Source organism: Hydra vulgaris, chromosome 13, assembly GCF_038396675.1.
Source record: "Hydra vulgaris chromosome 13, alternate assembly HydraT2T_AEP".
Lineage (NCBI taxonomy): Eukaryota > Metazoa > Cnidaria > Hydrozoa > Anthoathecata > Hydridae > Hydra > Hydra vulgaris.
The window spans coordinates 17,111,316-17,123,679 of NC_088932.1; the positions used below are offsets into that span (position 1 = coordinate 17,111,316).

General features: G+C 27.1%; 1 protein-coding gene across 1 annotated transcript; it reads left to right on the top strand.

The window, feature by feature from the left end:
• Positions 1-214: 214 nt before the first annotated feature.
• On the top strand, positions 215-1,045 carry LOC136089693 (putative leucine-rich repeat-containing protein DDB_G0290503). The gene has a single exon (XM_065815752.1). The coding sequence runs from the start codon at positions 215-217 to the stop codon at positions 1,043-1,045; it is 831 nt and encodes a 276-aa protein (XP_065671824.1).
• Positions 1,046-12,364: the final 11,319 nt, after the last annotated feature.

A 12,364-nucleotide genomic window follows, 5' to 3' on the forward strand; every position in this document is an offset into this window, starting at 1 on the left:
ACAAATCCAAAAGGCCTGGGCAGCGATTCCACAAAGTTTCATTGATCACCTGATCGAATCTATGCTTCGAAGATGCAAGACTGTGATCAACAACAAATTGCGATTGCGATTCTGTAGTAAACGGACGTGCTTTTGCTACGAAAGAAATAAAATAATAAAATTGATATTGCAAGTTTTATTTATTTATTTATTTATTTTTCAAATCTTGTCAATAATGAGTTCAAAACTTAACACTGAAGTCTCAATAAAATTAGTTCGTGAAATATTTCAAGAAATGTTCCAAAAACAACAAAAAGATATTTTAGCGTTAATAAGTGCAAATTTAAAACTGGCTAACGATCGAATTGATGGATTGCTAACAGAAATTAATACATTAAAGAATTCTTGTGAAGTTTTAAAAAAGGAAAACGAAAACCGAAATACCGATCTTAAAAAAACAAACAAGCAGATGATAAAGTATGAAAAAATACAAAAAGACATTGAAGAAAGTCTAACGTTCTATCAGGATTGCCATGATAAAAAAGTCAGCGATTTGGAAAAAAAATTGATAAATGATAAAAAAGTCAGTGATGTGGAAAAAAAAATGTCGTCGAATGCAACCATAGGGGAGAATGAAAAAAATAGATTTAGACAACTAGAAGATCGTCAAAGGAGAAACAATCTTCGAATCGAAGGAGTCAAAGAAAATGATAACGAAAACTGGGATGATACGGAAGTAAAAATAATAAACCTTCTTGAAAATAACCTCAATGTAAAAGATGTAATCATAGAAAGAGCGCACAGAACTGGTATTATCGATATTAAAAAGCCTAGAACAATTGTAATTAAGTTACTAAATTATAAAGACAAAGTAAAGATTTTAAAAAACGCCAACAAACTAAAAGGTTCTGGAATTTATATTAACGAGGTTTTTTCGCTAGAAACTTCTATAATAAGAAAGAAACTTCTTGAAGAAAGTAAAACACATAGGATAAACGGTAAATATTCTGTTGTTATATATGATAAGCTCATTGTTAAAGAATTTAGAAAAAAAAAATCATGTTAAATGATTTTTTTTTTTTTTTTTAGTTAAATTTATATTGATTTATTTTTTTATTTAAAATGGCTGATAATATTGTTTTATCAAATATAAATTTTAATTCACAGAAAAAGCCAATAATTTTAAACAACTATTCGGATCCCGATTATAATTTTTTTAACGATAGTCAAGTAATTAAAAATACTAGCCCGATTTACTATAACCCAAATTCAAAAATTATTGATAAAGGAATGGAAGATAATTCGTTTTCAATGCTTCACATTAATATTAGAAGTATTCAAAAAAATTTTGAGTCATTGAAACAATTTTTACATAAAATTGACATTAGATTTCAGGTAATTTGTCTCAGCGAGACATGGTGTAACGATGTAAGCATTGAAAACAATTCCAATTTTCAATTACCTAATTATAAAATAATTCATCAAGTTAGAGCATCAAATAAGGAAGGTGGAGGTTTGTGTATATACATAAAAAATTCAATTTTATTCAAAAGGAAACCACAGTTAAGTGCAACCACTAATGATTATGAATCTTTATGTGTTGAAATTATTAATAAAACTTCAAGAAATATCGTCATCCATGCTTTATATAGACCGCCCTCAGGAAGTATTAAGGCATTTGAAAAACACATTAAAAGTATAATTAAAAAAAAATCAACTTTAAATAAATCGGTTTATATTGTTGGTGACATTAATCTTAATATATTAGAATACGACAAAAATAAAAGCATTAAGAACTTCTTTAACACAATTTTTCAAAATAGTTATATTCCCCTAATCAATAAACCAACGCGAGTAACTAGAGAAAGTGCAACATCTTTAGATCAAATTATTACAAATGATTTCGTAAATATTAAAATAAGGACAGGTATATTTAAATCTGACATTTCTGATCACTTCCCTATTTTTATTCTATCGCAAAAATGCATCGACTATGATGCTCTTAGTGATAGAAAAAAATTAATTACAACACGGTTAGTAAACGACGCTTCCATCAAAAATTTTCATAAACTTCTTACTGGTGTCAACTGGGACACCCTACAACTAAATCTAAATGCCGATAAAGCATATGATATCTTTTTAACTGAATTTCTTAATCTTTATAATAAAGCATTCCCGGAAGTTACAAAAGTTATCAAAACAAAAACACTTTTAAACCCCTGGATCACGAGGGGCATTCTTAAATCCTCAAAAAAAAAACAACGTTTATATAACAAGTTTCTTAAAAAAAAAACTCTTAAAAATGAAACTAATTACAAAACCTATAAACGGCTATATGAATCAGTTTTAAAACGCTCAAAGAAACATTACTATTCGGAACAATTATTTAAACACAAAAATGATTCGAAAAAAACATGGCAAATTATAAAGCAGGTAATCGGTAAAAAACGTTTATACGGTAATTTACTTCCGAAAAATCTTAAAGTTAATAACAATTGTATTGTAAATAAATCCTTAGTGGCCGAAACACTTAATCAGTTTTTTGTAAATATAGGTCCTATTTTATCATCAAATATAGCAACTTCTAAAATACACTTTAAGTCTTACGTAACCTCAAACAACATTAGTGTTATGTCTAATCCTAAACTTACGGAAAATGAATTATTAGACGCAGTCTCTTTGTTAAAGCCCAAAAAAAGTGTAGGTTTCGATTCTATAAGTAGTAATGTCGTTATTAAATCGATAAAATACATCACAATTCCATTATTACATATTTTTAATTTATCTTTAAAACATGGTGTTTTTCCAGAAAACCTAAAAATTGCAAAAATCATTCCAATTTTAAAATCAGGCGATCCTTCTGAAGTTGCAAATTATCGTCCAATCTCAATTCTTAATTGTTTTTCTAAAATATTAGAGCGAGTTATGTATAATAGGCTTTATTCTTTTTTAAATGTAAATAATATTCTTTACCATAAACAATTTGGATTCAAATCTGGCCATTCCACCGATCATGCAATCATTCACCTTGTTCAGGACATATTTAAATCGTTTGATGAAGGCAAGTATACCCTTGGTCTTTTTATCGATTTAAGTAAAGCTTTCGATACAGTCAATAATCATATCCTTCTATCGAAACTCAAACGTTATGGTATAAAAAATACTAACTTGTCCTGGTTCGAGAGTTATTTGACTAATAGGAAGCAGTATATAGTTTATGATGAAGGAAAAACTAATTATGAGACAATTACATGTGGTGTTCCTCAAGGATCAATTTTAGGGCCACTTCTATTTCTTGTTTATATAAACGATTTAAATAAATTTTCTAACATTTTAAATACAATTTTATTTGCAGATGATACCAGCTTGTTTTATTCCAATAAAGATATCAATATATTATTCCAAACATTAAACAAAGAACTAGACAAACTAACCCAATGGTTTAAATTAAACAAGTTATCTTTAAATATTACTAAAACAAAATACACTTTATTCCATCGCCTACATAAAAAATCAGATATTCCCTTAGAACTTCCGGACCTTTTTATTGACAATCAATTAATAAAGAGAGAGCAATCAATAAAGTTTTTAGGCGTGTTTCCAGACGAAAATGTAACCTGGAGGGAACATATAGGTGTAGTTGAAGATAAAATATCAAAAAATTTAGGTATAATGTACAAAGCAAAGCAGTTATTTCATCGATCTTGTCTAAAAAACATTTACTTTTCTTTTATTCATTGCTACTTAAGTTATGCGAACATTGCTTGGTGTAGCACTAACGCGACGAAAATAAAAAAATTGCTTAGCAAACAAAAACAGGCTATAAGGATAATTTCAAACGTAGATCGCTTCTCACACACACACAAACACTATTTAATGAACTCAATATCCTAAATGTATATAAACTAAACCTCTATCAAGTTCTTATTTTCATGTTCAAACTTGATAAAAATATATTACCAATCTTATTTTATTCAATTTTTGAAAAAATAAATCACATATACCCTACCAGATTTTCAAAATACAACTACATTCAATCCAAAACTTATTATTCCGCTACTAAATTCTCTATTGTAAACAGAGGACCAAAGTTGTGGAACATAATATTAAATAATGAAATGAAAACTAATTATTCTCTAAACCAATTCAAAACAAAACTTAAGCAATTACTTTTGTTAACTGAAAATGAATTAAATTTTTTCTAATAAAACTTCTTTATATTAGAAATCAATAATTAATAGTTAATTAATTAATTACTTTAGATTATTAATACATAATTAATCAATAATTGTACATATATTTTTATCATTTTAAATGATAATCTTCTTTTTGAGAAATTTATTTTTTATTTTGCGTAATTTATTAATCTTTTACTTTTATTTTATACTGTTTATTTGCTTTTACCTAATTGGCAATGAAAAGTATTATAAATATAATTAAATAAGTTAAACTATAAAATACTCTACCAATAAAATGTTTTTATATAAAATCATATCTTCTTATTTTTCAAACCAATTCTTAAATGTTATTTTTGTCATTTAATATTTTAATAAATTTTGTTTCTTTTATTTTACAAGGCAACTGTTATATCTTATTTTTTGAAAAACTATAAATTTTAAATGATATGCGATATATTTAAATTTTCTTTTCATAATATATATCAGAGATATATACATTGAAACTATATTTTATTGTCAAACTATATTTTGTCTAGTAATGACGCATTTTTTAGGGCTTAATGATAAGACTAAATTTGTCTTCTTCTAGCCCCGGTCATGTAATTATTTTTTTATAAGTTACGACTGTAAATTTTTTTTTATCGGCAAAAGTGTAAATAAAAAAAACAACAACAAAGGATTCGCCACGAAATATTGATAGCAAAATACAGCTTGGTCAACATTTTGTCGAGTTGCACTTGTTTTGTCCAGAAGGAAATCAACTTTTTTTAATACTTTTGAATAATTTATTAATTTTCGTGTACAAATAATGAACTTTGTGATGAATAAAACTTAAAGAACTTTGTCTCTAAACAGTTGCATAGTTATTTCTCTAAATTGAAAAAATGCAGCACTTTTATATAAAGAATCTAAATTAGCATTATTTGGTTGCACTAGTTTTGTCCGATACTGTATATATATATATATATATATATATATATATATATATATATATATATATATATATATATATATATATATATATATATATATATATAGCGAGCCATCATATTTCTTAGTTTAAGGAAAAGCTACTAGGTCTCTCTCAAGTTTTTCAAATTGAAAATGCCCCAGAAGAAAGTACATGGAGTGTTTCAGACAGTGGTTGGACAAAGCAAAGGATTGCATTTTCGTAATTTACAAAGTCATTTCTTTGCCGGAAATTTGGATTTTGATAACTGTATATGAATTTGTTTATTTTACAATATAAAAAAGCTCTCGTTCTTTAACCAAAGTTTATTTTTTTCGATTTTTACTGAAATTTCATTACCTTTGACCCCATTGCCTCAAATGAGGCAAACGAGCACTGGGATTCTTACATATATTTTAGATTTTTATAAATGCGTATGAACTTGTTTACTCTGACAATATGAAAAAGCTCTTGTTCCCTAACTAGAGTTTAATTTTCATTATTTTTACTGAGCTTTAATTATTTCTGGCCCAATTGCCCTAATTTGGAGAAAGAAGCTCTGAAATTTTTACATATTTTCTTGATATTTATAAATTTAAACGAATTTGTTCACTGAAAAAGCTCTTTTTCTTTAACTAAAGTTAATTTTTACGGTTTTAACAAAGCTTTTATAGCTTTTGACCCAATTTCCCCAAATGGGGAAAACGAGCACTGGAATCCTTACCTGGGGGCCCCTTATATGATAAAAATATTTTGTAGAATTGAATGCTTCGATTCTTTAGTAAAAAAGAAAATAATAAAGATAATTTAGCATAAGTACTTCAATGAATCTCTTTTTCATGGATAGCATTTGAAAAATAAATCTAATATCAAAATTTGGTGCCATAAACCCTTAAGGAAAACTCAACAAATCTTGACGCAAAATAGGCGTTATTGGGCATACAATAAATTGCCATAACTTGGGAACCAGTTATCAAAATTTAAAAAACGAACTCATTCTGTAAATGTCTTTATTATCCGCGTACTTTAGTATTAGTTATAGCCAGAGAAAATGATAGTAGTAAAATTGTGTGCCTACTTTCATGTACTAAAATTTTTTTTTTTTAAATTATAAAATATTTAGTTTTTAAAGCTTTTACGTAACTACATACAACGACCTTTTACGTAACTACATAATACGCCCTTAACAACGATAAACATTTTTTTCACCTTGATATATACCTTTAAAAACACAGCAAGATTTCTATCAAAAACTAAAAATGTGCAATTGTTAAAGGTCATTAACTGAAAGATCATTGTAAATTTGGCAGTATTTTATGGCAACTTTAATGCACGTTGTTTAATTTTCATTTTATCAACAGGGCCGTCTCGAACGTGGGGTGTAGGGGGTGTCCCCCTTTCCTCCAAAGCTGTTATAGTGCATTAGAGTTGGCACATTAACACATTTTGTATTTCAGTTGGCAAGTTTTGAAGCATAGTTGGCAAATATAAAATATTAAGGACCTTTTTTTTTTTTTTTTTTTTTTTTTGTATCCTGGCTATCAACCATTTTAGATTTCACCTCAAGTATTATATATAATGAGTGCTTCAAGAACTAATATGAAAGTATTTAATAAGAAAAATTTTGGACGATAAAAGAAAAGATTTTTCAACGGAAACTATTATACAATTGCAGCAGAAAGACAACTGTAAAGCAGTCCGAATATTATTCCAGCAAGTGAACATTGTTCAAGTTGTGCAAGTGCAAGAAAATTACTGCCACTGATTAATGGAAATCAAGTTGAAAAGAACACTATGAATAAAGATTATTTCATACTTTTCAATTTTTCAATATTGTATGATATTGTAAAAGTGCTAGATGTTACAGCCTTGTTACCATTGTTGATAATCTTTCTAAGTGCATGGATTTTGCCCATCACCTTTAAATTAAGTGTAGTTTCTGTGAATGGAAAAATTTTTTACATTCTTCTAAACAGAGTAGTAAATTGAATGGAAATATGGACCATGGGTCCATATTTCCATTATATGGGTGGAAAAACATTTGAAGCAAACACAAGAATAATAATTGGATTTAAAGACATAGGTAAAGGGTATCATGCTGTGAAAAACTTTAGTCGCTGTATGAATTTACACTGTTTGACAGCTACTCCATTTAGAAAACTAAATATTCAAATATCAATAGCTTACGATAAAACTGCTAAAGAAAGTATGAAAAGTTTCACAACTGAAATGAAAGATAACCATACTGATGATAATAAACCAATAATGAAGCATATTAAGATTGATGGTGTATGGCAACGACGCAGCCATACCTCTCTTAATAGATTTGTAAATGCAATTGTGGGTGATAAGTGCGTTGATTATGAAGTAATGTAAAGATTTTCCATGGACTGTAGAATATGAAAAAATAAAAAAGCTTCACCACGGTACAATGCTTGCAAAGCTCAATATGCTTGTCATATAAGTCATAAACAATCTTCTGGGTCAATGGAAGCAGCTGGTGCTGTAAAAATATTTGCACGTTCAGTTAAAATAATAATACTATTTATACTCATTATCTTCGAGACGGATATAGCTCTTCTTTTAAAGAAGTAATAAAATCTGATCCCTATAAATACTATTAAATAATTCCTGAAAAGTTAGAGTGTGTTGCACATGTACAAAAAAGAATGGGTACACGGGTTGGAAATTTAATCAAAAGTTAAAAAGAAACGTTGACTCCACTATGTGGAAAAAATAAACTGACAGAAAATGTGATTAATTATTATGGTTTAGCTATAAGAAGTAATACAAATAACATTTATGCCATGAAAAAGACAATTTGGGTTATTTTATTCCACTGTACTGAATATTAGAATCAAGAGTTTTGCCACTATATTTGCCCAAGAACTGAAACTAGCAGGTGCCAATATCAATATGATAAATTCCATAATATTTCAAAGTATAAAGAACATATTAATTTACTATTATGGATTAGTAGCCTTATAAAACCAGTGTTTAAAGATCTATCAAATAAAGAATTATTGTTAAAATATGTAAAGTATGTACATGGGTAGATCCAAAATGCAAATGAGAGTCTTAATGCATTGGTTTGGTCTCGTTGCCCCAAAAACGTTTGTAAACAAGTTTGTAAACAAACTTTTGAAATGAATATTAATCTCGCAGTTTTACACTACAATGATGGTACCGAAGGTGTTAAAAATGTTTTACTTTTATTTGGACATTCAGGTGTTGTTACAAACTCTAAAGTTATGAACAAAATATTTCACGTGTAAATAGCATGGAGATAAAGTCAAGTGAAAAAGTAAAAAATAGAAAAAAAAGTCTCAGAGCAATAAAAAAAGAAAAGTCAAAATGAAGCATCATTTTATCCATAAGGAGGAACTTAGACATAATGTATATATATTTACAGATTATGTATATATATTGCAAGTTTTTGTAACTTTAAAACCAAATATGTTAGGTTAGAAAAATTTAATTAACTTGAAATTTTTACTGTATCTTCAGTATACATATAAAATTCATTTGAACTAAAATTTATAATAAATAAATGTATTTATTGTATATTATTTGTTTTTTATTCTCAATTTGGTATTTTTTCAGCGCATATATAATAAACAATTCTTATTTTTTATTCTATTAAGTTTCAATATGTCATTTTAGTTCGAATGAATTACCTATTGTTAAAAAACAAACCTACAAAAATTCATTGTGATTCATTGATTTTATTTTGTGATATTGTGTTTTGAAATTTCTTCATTTTTGGCTTTTTTTTTATATAAGTATAGGCGAATTAATAAAAAAAAATTGTTAGATGATTTTTAACACAAATTCAAATTTTTTTAGAAATCTTAGGAAATAATAATAGTTTTTAAAAGAACTAGGTTTTTTGTAGTCCTACCACCTTAAATCTGCGTATTGTTAATTACGGATAAAAAAAAGTTTTTTAAAATCAAAATTCTAGTAACATTAACATAAATAAAATAATTCTTTTTTAATAAAATCGACTCGTCTATTTATAAAAATTATTTTTCAAAAAAAAATAAAAGTTAAATTCTGACAAGCGATTTATTTAACTTTTGATGAATAGCTGATGAGTTCAACAAATTCTTGATTGACATTAGTTCCAAACTGACAAATAAACTCTTAATACCCAAGTTGTGTGTAATGGTTTTTTAACACCGATGGAAGATTGCATTTGCTCCAATGAATTATCTTCTGAGCTATCATTTGAGGGATTTCAAGTGTCATTTAAATCTATTTAAAAAAACAAAGCTCCTGGAGCTGATGAAATAAACGGAAACATAATCTTCGAATGCTTTGAAGAACTAAAAATATTATCTTTAAAGTTTTCAAAGTGTCGACGCAACAAGCCGTTTTTCCTGATTAGTTAAAAATAGCCAAGATAATCCCAATCTACAAAGAAGGAGACAGAGCTAAAATATTTAACTAACAATCAATCTCTATTGTCTCAACATTTTCAAAAATCATGGAAAAGATTATTTACAATAGATTATATACTTATTTTAAGGGAGAAGAACTTTTTATATAAAAAAAATAGTTCTACTGAGCATGCAATCGTCCAATTCGTTCGTGAAATCTCTAACTCTTTCAAAAATTTACAATTCACTTTAGGTATTTTTTTGGATTTATAAAAAGCATTTGATACAGTAAACCATGGCATTTCGATTCATAAGCTTATATATTATGGAGTGAATGGCGTAAGTTTAAAAGGGTTTAAAAGTAATTTAACAAACAATAAACAATTTGTTTCTTTTAACAATCTTTTTCAAAAAAATGCCTTAGGTATTTTATGTGGTGTTCCGCAAGGATACATTCTAGGGTCTTTTCTTTTTTTAATCTACATTAATAGTTTGCATAAAGCTTCTAATCCTTTAAGCATTATGTTTGCGGATGATACTAATTTATTTATATCTGATTACAACATTAATAAACTCTTTACTACTATAAATGAAGAACTCAAAAATATTTCTAGCTGGTTTAAATGCCATAAAATTCAAATGCCAAAAAAAAGAGAATTGTTTTTCATTCGATAACTAAAAAACGTTATTTAACCCCAGCTCTACCTGATATTTTTATCTACCATATTGAAATATTGAAAAAAAAGATATTGGGCCACAGAACTTTTAGGTGTATTCCTTGATGAGAACATCGCATAGAAGCAACATATTGATTATGTTGGTACTTAAGTTTCCGAAAATATTAGGATTCTTTATAAGGCCAGATTTTATTAAAGATGAAAAAGATTTATCCCAACTTTATAATGTATTCATTCATAGCAATAATAAATTATGCAAATATTGATTCGGCAAGCACTGAAAAATATACGTTACAATCTCTCTATCGCTGTCAGAAACATGCAATACGTGTAATTAATTTAGCTGATCATTTTTCTTACTCTAAACAACTTTTTTCTGAAATACTTAAGATTTGCGAACTCAATATTTTTAATATTTTATGCTTTGCATACATATGTAAATTTTCCTCCTGCCGTTTTTAACGATCTAATTACCTTGGAATCTACCAATAAATACTCTATAAGAAATACCAACCTTCTATATGAGCCTTTTTGTCGAACAAATTTTAATCAATTTTGCGTTGATTATCGTGCGCCAATTTTTGGAATAAAACTGTTTTGTCTAATTTTAATTTAATTTTAATCTGCCTACTTCTTTGCATCTTTTTAAAATTAAGCTGAAAAATCGTTTACTCTCCCATATTATCAAATTATTATTAAATTTGACAATAATATTTACATTATGGAAATATTCATTAACCTTTACAACCTATACTACAAAGTGATGTGTATGTATACATTATTTTTTATGTTTTACTTATAATTACTTTATAACTTAATATTTTGTTTACACTAAGGTTCTGATGATAAGATCGTACTGGTTGTTTACACTAAGGTTCTGATGATAAGATCGTACTGATTGTTACACTAAGGTTCTGATGATAAGATCGTACTGATTGTTTACACTAAGGTTCTGATAATAAGATCGTACTGATTGTTTACACTAAGGTTCTAATGATAAGATCGTACTGATTGTTTACACTAAGGTTCTGATGATAAGATCGTACTGATTGTTTACACTAAGGTTCTGACAATAAGATTGTACTGATTTTCATTCAGATGCCTAGTTTTCAAAATGTTAGTACTATTTGCTTACTTTATAAATTGCATTAATTTTTATCTACTTTCATTATATTGTAAAAACGAATTAACAAATGTAAAATGAAATATTTTTTTGTTTTTTTTTAAGTATTTTCATAATTAACCGTTCCGAAGGTATTATTCCTGAAAAAAATTCTTGGTAATAGTATATTTTTTGGCTTGCTGAACATTTTAAGATAAAGAGTGTTTACGCGACCAAATCGAGAATGTAAACGTGATGCTGAATGTTCAATTGTAAAAACATTTTTTATATTAAATTAAATTGAACATTAAATTGGATTGAACATTAATTATAAACCAATGATATATTATATAAACTAGATGCCTAACTTGCGTGATCTTGTTCGACAAAAAATGAAGCCGCGTCCACCATTTGTAAAAAGGGCAAAAGTTAAAGCCGATGTGTGGAGTAAAATTGATAAATCTAGACTCATAAAAATTTTATTATGAGTCTAGATTTATTTAAAAGTACTATAATTCATAGAGAGGCTTCAAAATGATCTGTCGTTTCACTTTTCTATTCAAAACCTTAATCCCTTTCTAATTGGAAAAGAATTTAGGAAACTTTATAAACTATTATAAAGTCTAATATTAATTGCCTTTAGACAAGGTTCAGATTTATTCTCGGTGAAGAAACCCCGTTAAAATCTTAAGGATAATAAAACAAAAATCGAGTATTATTAAAATAGTTAGAAACTTTTCAAAAGTTACAAATACTTAAAAAAAAAATAAGAATGAGCTTGTTGCAATCATAAAAACAGTCACTTACAAAAATCTTTAACAAGTGTACCTTTCTCATATGTTGCAAAATTTAATATATATTTTTACAAATTGCTCTTTTAAGAACTTAAATGAAGCTAATGATATTAAAGTTCGTTTAACAGTATATAACAAATTAACTTTAATCTTATTGGAAGAAGTAGTTTTTAAGTTATTATCATCATAACCACATAAAAATACTTCAAAAACTTTTTCACATACACAAGCAATATTAAAAACATAAAGTGAGGGAGAAACTAATTCTCCTCTATTTTTAATATTAATGAGCGATCTATAGAC